The 17,481-nt window shown below is 31.5% G+C and overlaps 1 protein-coding gene across 1 annotated transcript; it reads left to right on the top strand.

Annotated features, from left to right (window-relative positions):
* Window positions 1-10,306: 10,306 nt before the first annotated feature.
* On the top strand, window positions 10,307-16,521 carry LOC110787752 (auxin-induced protein 22A). The gene is made up of 3 exons (XM_021992392.2): window positions 10,307-10,766; window positions 12,085-12,178; window positions 16,175-16,521. The coding sequence occupies exons 1-3, from the start codon at window positions 10,394-10,396 to the stop codon at window positions 16,266-16,268; spliced, it is 561 nt and encodes a 186-aa protein (XP_021848084.1). The 5' UTR covers window positions 10,307-10,393; the 3' UTR covers window positions 16,269-16,521.
* Window positions 16,522-17,481: the final 960 nt, after the last annotated feature.

Below are 17,481 nucleotides of genomic sequence, written 5' to 3'. Positions count from 1 at the left end.
AAGGTGATGTAGCTAAGTTTGCCACATCATATTTCTATCTACAATTAATTTAAGCTATAAACTTTCACATTGGTGGGCTACAATCTCTTGTAGCTCCCTGTAATATTTAATTCATATCTTCCCCTTTTATTTTTTGAGCTACCTGCCCAAAATAGCTACAATGTTTTAGTAGTTGCTGATGTCATTATTGCAACAATGGTGGGCTACCTGCTCATATTTTTTTATTTTTTTTGTGAGCAGGTCCATTTTCCAACAATTGGAGTTGCTCTAAGAATTGATCTTGAATTACATTGATGAAACAGTTAACTAATTATGGATAAATATATGATACTAGCTACGTACTATGTATAATAAAAACTTGTGATAATGTCAATATTATGTATTCTTATAATCGTCAATTTAATGGCCAGAATCATATCATGCATGTACTAGCAGGCCGTCTATAAGGAGGTCTAATAGGACCTTCAGCACACGGGCCCAAATTTTTGGGGCCCAAAAAATTAGTGGTAACTTACATAGCTAAATTATTGGTTACTCGTATATAGTAAATCGTGCAAATAAAATATACTTAATTAATTTGTGGATTAATGGTACAACATTCTCTTCATATTTCACAGGTTGCAAGATCAACTCCCAATATGTACATTTTGTTTTTTTGTTTTTTTAGTGTTACTAATCAATTTCTTAAGAAAATGGCCTCCACGTTAAAATAAAATAAAATAAAATAAGAACAGGGCCTCTAAATTCCCAGAAACGGCCCTATGTACTAGCTAGATATTCCGCACTAAGCTAAACTTGACCTTGGTTGTATGGATGTGATCTCTTAATTATCTCTCCAATTTTATAGCTATAGCACATTATATCCAAATCCGTGTGTAAAATTCTGACCTAATAATTTATAAATATCACGTAAAGAAAAGGGGAAAAATAACATTAAGAACTGTCACAAGATACATACGGAGTAGTAACTAGTAAGTAGTTCTCTTGTAGCTAATTTAACCTAGTAAAGCTAAATTTGTTAGTAAATGCGATTTCTTTAGATTGGCAAATAATGTTCATGCATGAGTTTTGAACAATTTTTCATGCACAATTTATATGCCCACGAGGGTTTCACGTGTACCAGGGACCCAAATTGACCGTAAACTTCTCAACATGATCGAACCACCCATTTCATATCTCAATCAACGATCACCTTCATGCGACGTGGAATTCTTATATCCATTTCTAGGCTTGTCTCCTTCTCTCTTGACGAGTACTTCTTTTGGATACAAACTAATGAACTACCACTAGCTTTTAATCTCGTGCAATTTGATTGTTTTGGACTTGTTATAACGGATGCGAAGAAATATTAAATTAACGTAATAAAGAACGCAAAGATTTAAGGTGGTTTATCAACAATGTGTTAGCTACGTCCACAGGTAGAGAGGAGGAAAGTTTTATTGATCTTGAGGAGTACATATTACAGAATACAACTCGGTTATGACCTAGAGAGTTTATCTAGTACTCTCTAGACAGATGCGGAAAAGCCCAGAAAATAGGCCCAAAACAGATAACCCTAGTCTAGAGTAACAGATACCGTGATCCCCGTGTTGGGGCGTTGCAGTAAGGAATTTGACCGATTCAATGCATTATTCTAACAGGACTATTGGATTTTTAAAAATATGGTACGAATGAACAATTTTACCCTTGAAAGCGTTAATAGGTACTACCTCCGTTTCAAAATAATTAATATGGACACTTTGACTTTTGACACTATTCATAAATTTCATTTTGATCATCACTTGTGATTTATAGGTAAGGAAAAATATAGTGATGTGAAATTTTGTTTGATTCGTCTCGAAATGTACTTTCGGAAGATCAACTTTTTATAATTTTTATGAATACAAAATTAGATATATTAATGATCAACCATTTACATTGGCAAGCGTGAAAAGGTGAACTGTCTCCATTATTTCGAAACAGAGATAAGAATATATAGAGAGTTGGTGTATGTGATTATTTTTTTTTGGTGCGAATGAGCCACAGGGCAATATAAATTACAAATGGGGACGGGGGGATTCGAACCTGAGACCTATTGTACAAATGGGTGTATGTGATTATGATATACGTAGTACTACCTAGTTATAGGTGTTAAATTATCCTTTGTTTGTTATGGTTGGGGAATAAGATTGGATAAGTACGAAAATTACTATAATACCCTTACTAAATCTCCAATTACCTCCTTCTTTGTTCCTTTAATTAAGGGTAAGATTGTCTTTTTCTCACTTAATTTTTATCCCTTACTCACCCCCCTCAGCCCCTCTCTAGATATACAAGAGGAATAGTAGAGACTTTTATCCCTAACATTAGATCCACATCCTCTTAACAAACACTATATTACTTCTATCCCAAACCCTAATCTCTATCACTTTCTCCTTATCCACTAAACAAATACCTTTATGAGTCAATGTGTATGGAGTACCTTTATGAAACTAATGTAATTATGTTTTCTAATTTATACTAGGAACAAAATAGTCGTGGGTATAGGACCAAAAGTTATGGTAGCCGCCTAGGTCGAATTTTGATTTCCTAATCTTTAACTTAAAAATTGAATAATACAATAATCACTATGCTATAACTTTTTTATACATGTTTTAGTCAAATACAATACAAAATATATTTTATTAATAATCTAAAAAAATTCAGAGTGGGACGAGCCTGACCAATCCCTACAAAGTTTGGGTCCGATTTATGACTATCGGATCAAATTAAATCATTTGTGTATAGCAGGGTTACTTTAATTATAACAACATCGGCTCATTGACTCGAAGTAAAAATCTTATAAAAAAACCTTTGTTTATAGTATTTTATATAAAATTTACCTTTCTTTATAATCTTAAGTGGTAGCAAGATCTTATGCATGGGATTATATTGTCATATTGTTCTTTGTATGAATGACTTATTAATCTTATGGGCATCAATGCATCATTTTGTTGGTTTTTTATTATAATATTTTTTTTAGTTTTTTTTTTTAGTAGACAAAATAAATCAGAGGGGGGGGGGGGGGGGGTGGGTGGGGGGGGGATCATGGGTTATAAATCACGTGCAACTTTATCGTAGGGTCAAAATATTTGTATTTCTATGCCCTGCCTACCCAACGGGAACATATAGTTCGGTAGGAAAGAAGCAACTTCCATGAAAATATTATTTATTATTATTAAATAGAAATTTAATTCATTTCGATTAATCACTTATTTAATTATTTGAATAATCAAATAGATGCTTAATTAGTTCCGAAGAACTTAATTATACACTTCAATCGGTTAGACACTTAGACGTTGAGGTTATCGGTTAATAGATTCTCATTTGGATATGATTAATTATCACTAATGTACGTAATGTATTATGTACCTATATACGGCGTTATATTCGTTTTCATGATTGGAATCGTAGTTTAACTCATTGGTATAATTAGTAGCTATTATCTTAAATATATGATTGTTTAGATGGATACTTACTAGGCCGGAATCAATGTATTAATAAAGTTATTATTATTATTATTATTATTATTATTATTATTATTATTATTATTATTATTATTATTATGTAAATTTGTCAAAAACTACCTTATAAAATTGAATTTTTGTGAAAAACTACCTTATAAAAGAAATGTTGTAATTAACTACCTTATAAAAACTTTATGTTGTAAGATACTACCTTTTATATAATTATGAGCATTGATTCAAGATTCCGGGATTGACTTTACTAAAAGTATCTCACGTGGTATGTAACGGGAAAAAAGGTAATTAAGTAGCACGTAAGATGCATAAGACTAAGTCAATCCCAAAATTTTGAGTCAACCTTCATCATTCAGAAAAGGTAATATCTTACAACATAAATTTTTTTATAAGGTAGTTAATTACAATATTATTTTTATAAGATAGTTTTTCGCAAAAATATAATTCACTACAAGAATTTGTATTTTTAACGACAACCTAATTACGACGGGTCAAAAATCCCGTCGCAAAAGCCTTTTGCGACGGGGAAAACAACCAAACAATGACGGGAATAACCGCCGCAAATGTATTTTACGACGGATTTACGACAGATTTACGACGGGATTTCTATTAACGACGGCCCCCTTTTATGACGGGTTCGCGACAGGAAATCCCGTCGTTAATCAACGATTATTGGTCTTTCGCGACGGGATTTCTCGTCGTTAATAGTACAATTTCTTGTAGTGATTTTATAAGATAGTTTTTGACAAATTTGTCTTATTATTATTATTATTATTTAACATTTTCGAAAATGATAAAGGTCGCAACATGTGACCTTTAAGCCGTGTCACAATGATGACATGACATGCTTATGTGTCATGCTTTAAATTGGAAATTAAAATATTTAACTTATATTATCTATTATACATGTTAAAAAAAAGTAGGAAAATCTTAATATTCTAATTTGTTTCCTTATTCATATCGACTACCTTATTTACATATTTCATAGTAGAAATATTGCATTGATAGTAAAAATATTATAATGACGTGTATCCTACGTGGCGCCTATATGTACCAATTAAACTGCGACACGTAAGATTGCGACCACTAAATGTTGTCGCAACTTGCGACCTTTATCATCGTCCTAACATTTTATGTAGCTTTTATTGCATTTTATAATTCCAGATGTTACTTTATCCAAACACTCATTCTATCAATTGTCACTACAACAGATAATTGTTATCTATTAATAGTGATCAATATTAACTAGATCAAAAGATACAAACTGTTCAACAACTAATTAAAAGATATTCGCTATCGCTAGTTTTGTCGAACAAGACCTAATAACAAACTAATAAAATGAGTAATTAAAAACTATCAAGATTAACAAGCTTGAGTCAATGAGCAGGATAATCTACACCTAACTAAATCATACAAATGGGTGATACTTTCATATGATTGCACATGCATTATGCGGAAATGGAAGATGGACTATATACTGCACCTAATATATGATTTGTAGTATGGAAATCAACCAAATATGTTGAGTTTAACTAAAAATGTTCCCATGTCGGCAAAATTTGGACTTTGCATGGTAGTTGAAACCAAGTTAGTTTTCTCTAATTAAATTTTATATTGAATCCATGTGCATGTTGTAAGTTATGCTTTAGAATGAATATTATGCAACATATATAGTGACCACAATGATAAACTAAGATACTAAATTAAATTTGTTTTTTGAGATGGTTTGATGTGATATCCTTTGTTATTTTGAGTTGGTTGCTTAAATTCTTGATATTCTTTGGCTTCCTACTAAATATGAAACATACAACAATATGTTGGATCATAATATCAAATCTTATTAAGAAATCTATGCACATGTTATGTAGATATATGATTGATATCTTTATAAATATGGATGTAGTATATATGAATAATGATTGGTATTATATTTATGTTTGGGAATGATTGGTATTTATCTTATAGACAATATCTTTGATAAGAAACTAATATGATCAAGTTTGGAGTCATAACATTGAGTTTTACCCCCTTCTATTTGCGATTTATCCGTATTTTAATTTCCTAGGAATTGAGTGTTCTTATTTGATTGACTATAGGAAATTAGAATTCTCCTAGAAAGTTCTAATTACATAGGAGGCATATTCTTTTTAAAAACGAATATAACAATTTCCTTTCCTCCTCTTTTCCTTTGTTGACCTCATTCTCGTCATCCAGTGCGTACCAAATGCCCCTTACACGATATGGAACATGGAACATGGAATTTGTAACTTGGTTAGGATTAATTTAATTTTGCATAAGTACCTAGCTAGAGAGCATAATTTTGTTCATCCCGTTCACATTTGTGATATTAATTTTGCATTAATAACATTTTTGTGATGATTTGGAGTACAAGAAAAACAGCACGAAAAACACCCATAATTGTTAAAGAGACTTTTCTTTTTCCCCCTAATCAAGGTTAGACTTTTTTTTAACGGCCCATTACTCACTAATTAAGTAATTAGGTTAACAGTCTGTTACATATAATTATGGTTTAGTACGCTAAATGTGACGTACATACAAGAATATTTTATTTTCTTTACACACATGACATGAAACATCATAATGTGGAAAGACTAGAAACTAAATTAAATCAAATCAAAGTGTTAAGATCAACTAAAACGAGGCTATTGTAATTGGTCCCAACTTGTCCATTCTAGAATATCGATTAAGACTCTTGGCCTATATATATATATATATATAGAGAGGTTTTGTCAATTAGTTTGGACCGTTTTGTCTATTTGCCTATTTAGACCTAACATACAATTAGAGCTGTCAAAATAGTCTATGGTCGTCGGCCCGTTACGGATCGGGTTGGATGACACATAGTACATTTATGGAGGAATTATCGTTCATATACATGTCGAGACCGTAAGAAAATGTTATTATCGGATTGAATCAGTTTTTTTTAATAAATCCACATACGAAAGTCAAATGCCTATTGTACCATCATTTACTTAACTGTTTGACTATGTCTAACTGTATGTACGTACAGTGGGTAGGAAATGAGTGGCATGCCTTGTGCTATACTTTCTCTGTTCTTATTTATATGACACAATGAGGTTTTAGACACTATTCACACAAACACCTTTGACTTCCTTTTGTGATTTATACATAAGAAAAAACATAGTCGTGTGGGGTCTTATTAGATTCGTATCAGTAAATATTATTTAAATATCAACTTTTTATAATTTTTTCCGATACACAATTACAGATGTTAATGTTTGAAATCGTGCATTGGCAAACGTGCCTAAATAATTGTGTCATTTAAAAAATAACGGAGGAAGTATATGACAATTAAATAGATGTCACGCTGTCTTTTACAAGAATTTGTATAATGTTGATATTTCGCTTTTCCACCCGACTTTCCCCTCACAGAGTCACAACCACGGGTAAACTAATTCGCCAATTACTATCACAATTAAAAAAACAAGTTTACACTTATAGCATCTCCAATAGTAAGCTAATTGTTAAATTTTAGCTTGTCATGCCAACTAAGATTTTAATTAAGCCAATTTATTTTCTAGCTAGTTATGTCCCCATGGCAAGCTAATTTACCAAACTAGCTTTCTATAAAATTAGGTACACTTTTTAATGTATCATTTAATTTTAAACTTTATTTTAATAAACTTGCCTTCCAATTGTGCAGATTTTTCCCAATCCAAGATAATTTGCTAGGCCAAACTATTTTTATCAAAATTATTCCAATGATTAAGCTAGTCGCTTGAGACTTTTGCAAATTGCAAATGAGTCTCTAACTACAAACATTAATTGGAGATGCTCTTACTCAACTGCTAGACTGTGCCTAATATTATGTAAAGGATAGAAAATGAGTAACATGGTATGTAGTATGACAACTGAAGAAGTGTCACTCGTTCTTTTACAAAAAATTGTATAATCGTGATATTTCGCTTTTCCACCTCAACTTTCCTCTCACAGAGTCATAGGTAAACCGATTCGTCAATTTCTATCGCAATTTAAAATAAGTTTAGATAATAAGATAAAAACATATATTTTGTTGAATGTCTTTTCATTTCAATCCATTACCTCTAAATTAGAAGCAAGAGTCATAAAAAGATGCATCATATATACATAACAAATACAAGTAGTTGACACGAACACATTAAAAATGTCCACGATTAGTGTTATGATGTACCCTACTTCCTCCCACATTAAGGCAAAAATTCACATGCCATGTTTCCATCCAACGTATCAAAATTTCCATAATCAATTAATCAAATTCCCACCAAAATAACCAAACAATCAACAAAATACTAGCCGTCTGATCTTATTATGTGTACCCCACGCATCCCATTATTATATCGGTATTTATTAAATTATTAAATGACACTTTCTAAAGAGGTCATATTTTATTAAATGATACACTTTTTATTTTCGAAACGTTTTTACATTTTTATAATATATACGGTTTTTTCATGAAATGCCCATGAGGTTTCACAAAATTCACCAAATACTCATTCGTGTTTTAAAATACATAATATATCCCTATTTTTTCGTAATGTTCGCCAAATACCCATATTTTGACTTTCCGTTAGTCCTCCGTTAAGTCATGTTTATAATTCACCTAATGCACCTATTTATAAACGTCTTGCACAATATACCCCTATTTGTGAACTTGTTTGCACCAAATACCCAAACTGCTTTTAAATTGCAGAATTTGAATCTAACGGCTAGTTTGCATTTCTAATTTTCCTAATCAAGTACTTAGAAGAGACGGAACAAGTTCTAATTGTGACTTAAATAAGACATAATGTACAAATGGCTACTGCCACAGTAACGGGTACGTAATACATAAATTACAACCACCATAGTGAAAGAGAAAAATCATAAATGATTTTGTTAATAATAATCTAGAAATTTAATTACATACTCCATTTCCAGTTTGTTAAATTCAGTTCGCTTTTTGGGAAATTATTGAAATTTTATATTTCTAATTGAAAACATACAGTAACTCATATTCATAGTCATGTAATTTCTGTTCCATTTTTGTAGGTGTATGCTAGTAGGCTGGTAGCAAGCGTTCTTTAACACTAAGTATCTCGGCATGGATGGGCTTCCAAATTGAGAGGCATAAGCTAAATAGAGGGATAAGCCTTTGGGGTACTGAACTTTGAACAATGTGTGTCATTGTGAGCAATAAGCCAGTAACGCCAGGGGGAGTCATACAAGAAACTCTTTGAGTTATAAAACCAGACCTCAACTGATAAGGAATTCTACTTAGCTACTAGCTAGTGCTCCTGATATCAGAAAGATGTTGAGACTCCAGCCGCAGAGATACTAGTAATGCAGAACAATTGAGGCTTTGCAGTTGTTGCAGTACACACGCTCATCTTTTTGGGCTTTTGCCTTCTGAAGTGAAACTTCAGATACTGATACACCCTGAATTTTGGCCTCAACAAGACTTCAATTAAATCCATTGCCGACTTAGGAATGAGGTTGCCTTGCTCCAAGCAATGAAACCACTAATTGCTACCAAACCACTGATAAAAATTCGGTCAATCCTTCAATTAAAAACACCGAAGAACGCAGAAAAACATCAAAAATCTATCACCAATTTTCGGATTCTTGCAAACACAAAATTGCTCAAAAATCTTCAAGAAATCCATATTTGAGGAACACCAAATTGCAAAAGAAATTACTAAGGCAATCGAAAATCCAGCAAAATTGAATTGGGGCAAATCCTTCAATTTGGCGAATAAAAGCTATGAACCCTAGAAATTGGGGAATTCAAGAATCAACAATTATTTGATTGAAGATTCGAAAGGAGAATTTAGTGAATGAAATTAGAAGTGGTGTTGGTTGAGTGGAGGAGAGAGAAAGTTTGTGGGTGAGATCGAAATCGCGTCAAATATATATCCAAACAGTACGAAAAAAATACCCCTGCTTGTGTTTTTGAGTAATTTGAGGTGAATCTGCCATTGATGAATTGGGGGTGAGATCGAAATCGCGACAAATATCCCTTTTTGTCGCGAATTCACCCAAAGAACACCCAGAATTTGTAGCGTTTGAGTAGAATTCAAGGAAGAAGAACAGGGGAGATGAGAGGGAACGAGAAGAAGATGGGTATTTTTATTTTATTTTTTGATTTTTTTTAGGGTTTTTCATCCTTAATAGACTCAAATACGAATTAAGGGTAAAATGGTAAAACACAGCTAACGGCAGGCTAACGTCCGTTAAGTACAGGTGCATTTAATGAACAGTACAGATAAATAGGGGTATACTATGCATTTTGAAACACGCAGTGGTATTTGGTGAATTTCGTGAAACCTCAAGGGCATTTCATGAAAAAACTGTAATATATATCTCTCCTCTCATGGTGGTCCCCTCTCTCTCATCTTTTATTACAATTGTTTTTTTCCACTTATCCCATTTTTATTCTACTTCGTATTTTAATAAAATTAACTCACACTCCTTAAACCATATGCAGATCCGAATGCATCATTCAAATAAAATACAGAAGGAGTACTATTACATGAGATCTTGACATACATTTCCTTTTAATCATGTGAAATCTTGCTAAATTCGTCTCATTTTTGCAATATCCATTTTTCATAATTTTAATAATTAGTGATATTTATGATTTAAGTTATGCGTTAACAAACATAAAGTTACGATGGTTACCTCTAAATAAATAAATAAAAGGAGTATTTCGTATATATTTTCCTTAATACAAAGGGTGGCCCACATTTGCCTCTCATGTGACCGACCACTTCCCACTCTTTGACCTGTCCTTGATCATTTCCCTCCTCTCCATTGTATAAAAACTTACCTTATTTTTCCATTTTTAAGAAACTCATTATTCAACTTCATCTCAAACACTAAAAAAAAAACACAGAAAAATGTCAAAGTTGGGATTCGAACATGAGATCACTGAGCTAAGGCTAGGGCTTCCTGGTGGAACAAGACCTTCATGTGACCAATCAGGGGAGATAAAAAATGAAAAGAAAAGGGTGTTTTCCGACACCGAGAAAGTAGCGGTGGCGGTGGCGGTGGTGGCGAGTAACAAGGTTCCGGCGGTAGGGTGGCCGCCGGTGTGCTCGTACCGGAGGAGGAGCATTGGTAGTGAAAAGGAATGCATGGAAGCTTCTAAGAGGTTAATCAAGATTAGCATGGATGGTGTTCCTTTTCTTAGGAAAATTGATGTTAATTGTTATCAAGAGTATTCTGAACTTGTTTCTGCTGTTGAAAATCTCTTTACCTGCTCTGGAATTAGTAAGTTTAATTACTTCTTTTTAATTAATTCCCTCTTATAGCATTTTTCGTTAATCTGTGTATAAATTTTAGACTATTTTGGAGTATACATGATCATGAAATTTATAATTATGCATGCACCAATAATCCAATATATAAAATAATTACATTATGCTTCGTAAGATTTTCAGAAAATAATTGAAAAGGCCCATCAATTATATTTGTAAATAATGTAATTAAGCTATTTTAGATTTTTTGTTATGTAAAGAACGAAATAATTAGGCAATTATTTAGCTAATTTGGTTCTACATACGTAGTACCTAGATATTTATCTCATGTGCATAGCTAATTGTCTTAATTGGTCATTTAGTGAATCTAAAAAATGTATGACAAACATGCAAAAATAAATAAATAATATGGCCATAGAAAAAACAATGTGAAGTACTTCGTAATAAGTTTCTCTAGGCCAACACAATACATTATACATAGAGAACTACTACTAATTAAAGGTTTAAAATAATATCGAAGTATAATATGTGTCTACTTCTTTCCTTTCTTGTAAACTTTCAATTGGATCAGGTAATAAATTTCACTTACTTAACAAAAAATAAATAAATTCCAAGTATAACTTTCTTTCTTTTCTGGGCGTAGAGAGAACTTCAAAGGGTAAATGAGATTAATAAAATTGTAAACTATTGTAAGTTTGTAACGTACTCCGTGGTATTGTCTAACATAAACATTTCCCTTTGAAACACACATATATATATAGTTAATTAAGGAGTAGGATTTTGATATATACCGCCTTTTAAGTTTTATATTTTTGCACTTACCACCTTTAGAAAAAAAAAAATGTAATTTCATATTTACCACCTTAATTTATGAAATATTTTAAATTCACCAACTATTAACGGTTTTTCATCCATCTTCCGGTCTATTTGAACGCTATTTAACTAACTTTTTTAATTGAAAACCTAATGGTAGAGGAGGAAAATTAAAGAAGTTGGTTAAATGGAGCTCACATGGATGAAAAATAGGATGAAGTTCGTTAAAAAGTGGTGAATATGAAAATTTTCATAAAATAAAGGTGGTAAATATAAAATAACATTTTATAAGGTGGTAAATAAAAAAACCTGAAAGTTAAAAGGCGATCAATATGAAAAAATCCCATTACTCTAGTTTATGAGTTTTATTTTTACCTCCGATAAGCTAAATGATCATTAATCATTATGCTTTACTTTATTAATTACTGATTAATGTTTGATTAAGTTAATTGATATGATTTGAGGCTCAAAATTACGAGTAAAATTAAGGTGGTAAAGTATTGAAATGATGTAAACAGAAGAGGCATTGGAAGATGCGGACAATTCAGAGTACGTTCCCATTTATGAAGACAAAGATGGAGACTGGCTACTTGTTGGTGATGTCCCATGGAAGTAAGTTCATCTCTTTAATTATGTCTTCCCAAGTATAGATCTTTATAGTATTCCCTTAATTTGATGAACAATTTTTTTTGTATATGTACATGCATAATTTATACTAGACATTAACTTATTTGTACGTAGTATGTTCCTAAAATAAGGACTTTAAATTAAACATTTAATATATTTTAAATTGAAATTAATTTAAGAGCGTAACAAAATCATGCACCTCTTGGAGAAATTAATATTTGGTTTTACTTAATTTAATACGGAATATTTTCATCTTTAGCTTCTTATATATGTATCATGTACTGTTACACTGTTTCAATCGACTCCGAAGAAAGTGTCGGTTTAGAAAATTAGTTTTGACAAAAACAAAAACATTATATACTTCGCATATTTTCATAAATTTACTTTAATTGTCTACAATAATGATTGTTTTAGATAATAATACAAGTATTTAACTACTTCTATGGTATAGAGAAGAATGATTGACACTTAGGTCCGTCATAAAAACTTAGGAATTTATACGTAATTCTTGTACTCCACTATAGTGTCTGATCGATTAGCATATCATTAGAACCTCTCTGAAACCACTTCCCTTAATTCGATTAATCGATCTCCATAATCCTATGCAAAGTGCACTACAAGAATCCGCAGTTTTACCTACCGCTCAAAACGGTCAATAAACATCGAAAAACGGTCGGTAATTTATTTACCTACTACTAAACAATTGGCAATAATCCGTAGGTATATACTGGTTGTCGGTAAATTTTTTCACCGACTACCTAACGGTAGATAAAAAAATTACCAACCGTTAGGCAGTAGGTAATCATTAAATTACCATGTGCAAACTCCTTTGCATAAATCATATTTACTTCTTAATATTTCCTATGAGTAAGACTATATTACCCACATTGGCCACATACAAGAAGTGTGGAGGTGCGTAGTTATTTCAAACCTACATAGTATATCATGAAACCAATTAATAATAATATCATTAAGGACATATATGTATCGATGTATGTTCTAGTTGTAATATATAATTTGTAATATAACAATTGAAAGAAGTTGCTTTAAATCCAAACTTTAATCAACTTTAAATCCAATAACATTTCCTCTTTTTAGGGTGCCTTTGTTTTCCAAAAGCAATACCTTGTGCTTATAACTTGTTACATAAAAGGCTAACTTAGCAAAAGTTAAGTTAATTAAAGCATTAGTATTAAAGATATATGGACCACATTTTGCCGACATACTTGAAACTACACATAATTACTAATCATAATTTTACAATTTTTTTTTGTCGATTCGAAAATCTTATTGCATATATATATATATATATAGTCAAGACATAAATTATTATACACTGTAATTATTTCATATTCTGCAATTGCGTGCCATCATAATTCATAACATCATTACCTTGTCTTTGACAACATATTGTCAATTAGGACAGTTTTGTCAAGGATACTCCCTCCGTTTCTTTTTGTTTTTTACGTTTTTTTTTTGGGTATTTCAAAATGTTCTTTACATTTCCTTTTATATTATCTTATAAATGACTTATTATTCTATCAAAATTTGTGTCCAATTATTATTTTAACCAATTAAATTCATTGGGACATTAAAATTTTCACACTTTTCCATTGGGACATTAAATTTGTCTCATTTTCCAATATCAGATTTTTGATAAAAGTGAAAACATTATAAATAAACGTAATTTATCTTGTTTAAATAAAAAAATTGAGGAATCTCGATGCAAATTAATTAATCGTTAAAACGCGTGAAAAATAACAAACGTAAAAAACAAAAAGAGCCGGAGGGAGTATTTTTATTTCACTTGGCTCCATTTGACGGAAATGTAATACGCTAATTATACGGAGCTTTATGTCTTTTATATATTATTATTTCACTAATTGCGAACAATCTCTCTATTTGAATGTCACATGTAGAACAATTACCAAAATAAAAAATAATAATAAAATAAAGGCATAAAGCCAAGAATTACGATGTTATATTTACTATTTAGGGACTTGGTTGTAATTTCCAAAAACCTCAAATAAATAACTAAATTATCGGGACATTTTAGTTGAGTTATCTAGACAAAGAAAATTAGTTCTACCAAGTTAACTAGCTTGGAAAAATGATTTTTTTCTGTATTTATATTATTATTTGGTATGTAACGTATGAATTGAATAAAAATAAAGAGTTAAAAAAAAACTCAAGCAATTAACTAGCTAACTATTGGTGCATACTAACACTACAAAAATTTGTATCTTTTATGACAACCTAATAATTAACGACGGGTAAAAATCGTCGAAAAAGGGCTTTTGCGACGGGGATAACAACCCAACAAAGACGGATATAACCGTCGTAAATGTCTTTTATGACGGGTTAACGACGGGATTTTCCATTAACAACGGACCCCTTTTATGACGGGTTCTTCACGGAAAATCCCGTCGTTAATCAACAATTATTGACCTTGTAGTGATATTGTAGGTAAAAAATGTTGTCTCTTGAAAAGTTGATGTGACATACCTAACTACAAATAGTTTATTACTCGTAATAAAGATGCTCGAGATTAGAATCGTAAAAAAAGAAGTCTAAGGTGTAATAACTGTTTGTTAAACGGAAAATATGGGGAAAAAATGCGTCATAATTGACTTTATTAATTAAGTGATTACCTCTTTCATCTTTTATCAACGTGTGATACTTATATGTGTTATTCGAGAAGGCTATGTTTCAGCAAAGATGATGAGTAACTACTTGTACTCATAGTAGTATTCTTTCGAAACTTTGCTTCCTCCTTTGAATCATACAAAAGAAAAACTTATAGGAGTAGTAGTATTTAATTGAAAGTTGAGGTTATTTTATTTAGCCATTTGAATTCCCGATATAAAGCGCACATTTTATTTGATTTTACAATCTTTTTTAGAGTATCTTAATATTCAATAATGATTAAATATTTCGACTTAGCTTTTATGTAAAATTAGTGTGTGGTCCGGGCGTTACCCCGGGTTTTGACTGTTATTCGGATTTATTTGTTGTAAATATGTGTCCATGTATATGATGGGTCGTCATAGAATTATGGGGTTACACACAAGATTAGCTTCCGATTAATAACCTTCCAAGCTGAAACTCCACACTCTATTACCCTGAATGCATGTAATATGTTCTATAATTATTCAACCACTTACTCGTTATTACGTTCTATTACCCTGAGTTTTTTTTTAGGCTTAATCTAGAAAAGTAATAATTGTACATTTATAAATTGAATAATCATTCCCTTTTTTTGCATTCACTTCTATTCAATTTGTTGTTTATTGTAAAAAGATCATAAATGTTTATATAGAATATATAACACAAGTTGTAGTTGGTTAAGATGGTTGGACGTTGAACTTTTAACAAAGAGGTCTTGTGTTCGATCCTTGCTTACATGTTTTTTGGTTGTCAATGACATGTCATGATGCTGATTAGTGGTGACGTGGCGTAGTAAGGAGAGGTATACGTACGTGACACGTATACGTTTTTAAGAACGCCATTTAATATATTAGTATAGATAGATAATAAGATTATGAGAGTCAATAATTACAAAAGCTTATAAATTACCGTCTTATGTATAAGACTAAATAATTACAAAAATTTATAAATGACCGTCTTATGTATATGTATAAATGACCATCTTATATAAAGACCAAATATTTTAATCAAATAGTTCATCAGTGTGATCAAATAGTTATATTCTACAATTATTGATATGTATACTCGATCAAATGGTTATATTTTCTATCCAAATAATCACCTATTTTTTCATTACCAACATCAGTGGTTTTACGTATATAACGGTCTCATATGAGAACTGTTCTTCATTAATTAAACCGCTTCAATTTGAATTGTATGTTTTCAATTTTGTTCCTCGACAAACTTAGCTTAAACAATGTCGTATCGTAGAAGGTATTTAAATAATCGACGTGTTTAACTAACAAGAATTTTGATTTGAATTGGCACATACAGTATGTTTGTTGAGTCGTGCAAGAGATTGAGGATCATGAAAAGAGCAGATGCAAAGGGTTTCGGTTTGCAGTCTAAGAAGCATTGCCATGAATGAATGATCATATCGATGTTATTTTTCGATGCATGGACGAGTTAAAAAACTTTACACAAATCGTAGACTCTTTAATATCAAAGTATTAAGAGATACATACATAATATGATAATAGTAGATGCCTTATCTAGAACACTTATATTACATGGCTTCTTTTGTTATAAATTTATTTATTTATTGTGTTTATTTTATTTTATAACTTTTAGCTAGAAATAATTCATATTCTAGCTATATATATTTAATTATTTATGTATCATTGAGAATTTTTAAAATATTTAATCTAGATCGATTAAACAATATTAATTGAGCCAAATAGTATAAACCTCCATTCCATCAAATATATATATATATATATATATATATATATATATATATATGTTATTTGGATGGAACACTACAAGAGGGGGGGTGAATTGTAATATGGAACTTGCTAGCCAATTTTTGCGGAATTATAAAGAACATAAGCAAGTAGAGAAACAATGCAAGAGAGATTTTACGAGGAAACTTTTCAGGGCCCAACTGGAAAGAAAACCTCGACCCACTAGGGATTTCAACTCAAACTCTTTTCACTATAGGGCAACAACTCAGTTACAATCCTATAAGAAACTTGGCCATTACTTGAGTTCCTCTACGAACTCAAGTTCCCAATAGTTGTTCCCTCAAACAACTACGCTCTCACTGACTTCCCTAGAAGTCTCTCTTGACTCTTAGACTTCACTCAAAGTCTCTCTGCTTCTCTCTCATAGACTTCACTCAAAGCCTACCCAAATACATATTAGGAACTCACTCACGTTCCTGCCCCATACACATCAGGAACTCACTCAAGTTCCAGCCCAAAACTTGATACAAGAATTCACTCAAACCCTTGACCAATTCCCTATTACAAGAGTTCACTCAACCCTTGACCAACTCTCAAAATATTGATGATTGATAATTGATTAGTATCCCTCTAGAATGTAGCACGTGAAAAACCAATGGGGAACATGTCACTCGTAGGAACTTGGAACTCGTAGGAACTGACTCAAAAATGTGGAATGAAAAACATATTCTTCTATAACATTATTCCACAGCCAACCCTTATGGAATGACACAAGTCAGACACTTTGGAATGAAGATATAAGCCTCTATTTATAGCGTGTACAAGACTTAACCATAATCCCACTAATTCCTCCACTAACAGTAAGTTTCCTAACTTCTAGGCACTTACCCATGATCA

The sequence above is a fragment of the Spinacia oleracea genome, chromosome 4, assembly GCF_020520425.1.
Source record: "Spinacia oleracea cultivar Varoflay chromosome 4, BTI_SOV_V1, whole genome shotgun sequence".
Taxonomy (NCBI): domain Eukaryota; kingdom Viridiplantae; phylum Streptophyta; class Magnoliopsida; order Caryophyllales; family Amaranthaceae; genus Spinacia; species Spinacia oleracea.
Note: the sequence above shows the minus strand (reverse complement) of the source record. Positions and strands in the feature narration are given on the sequence as shown.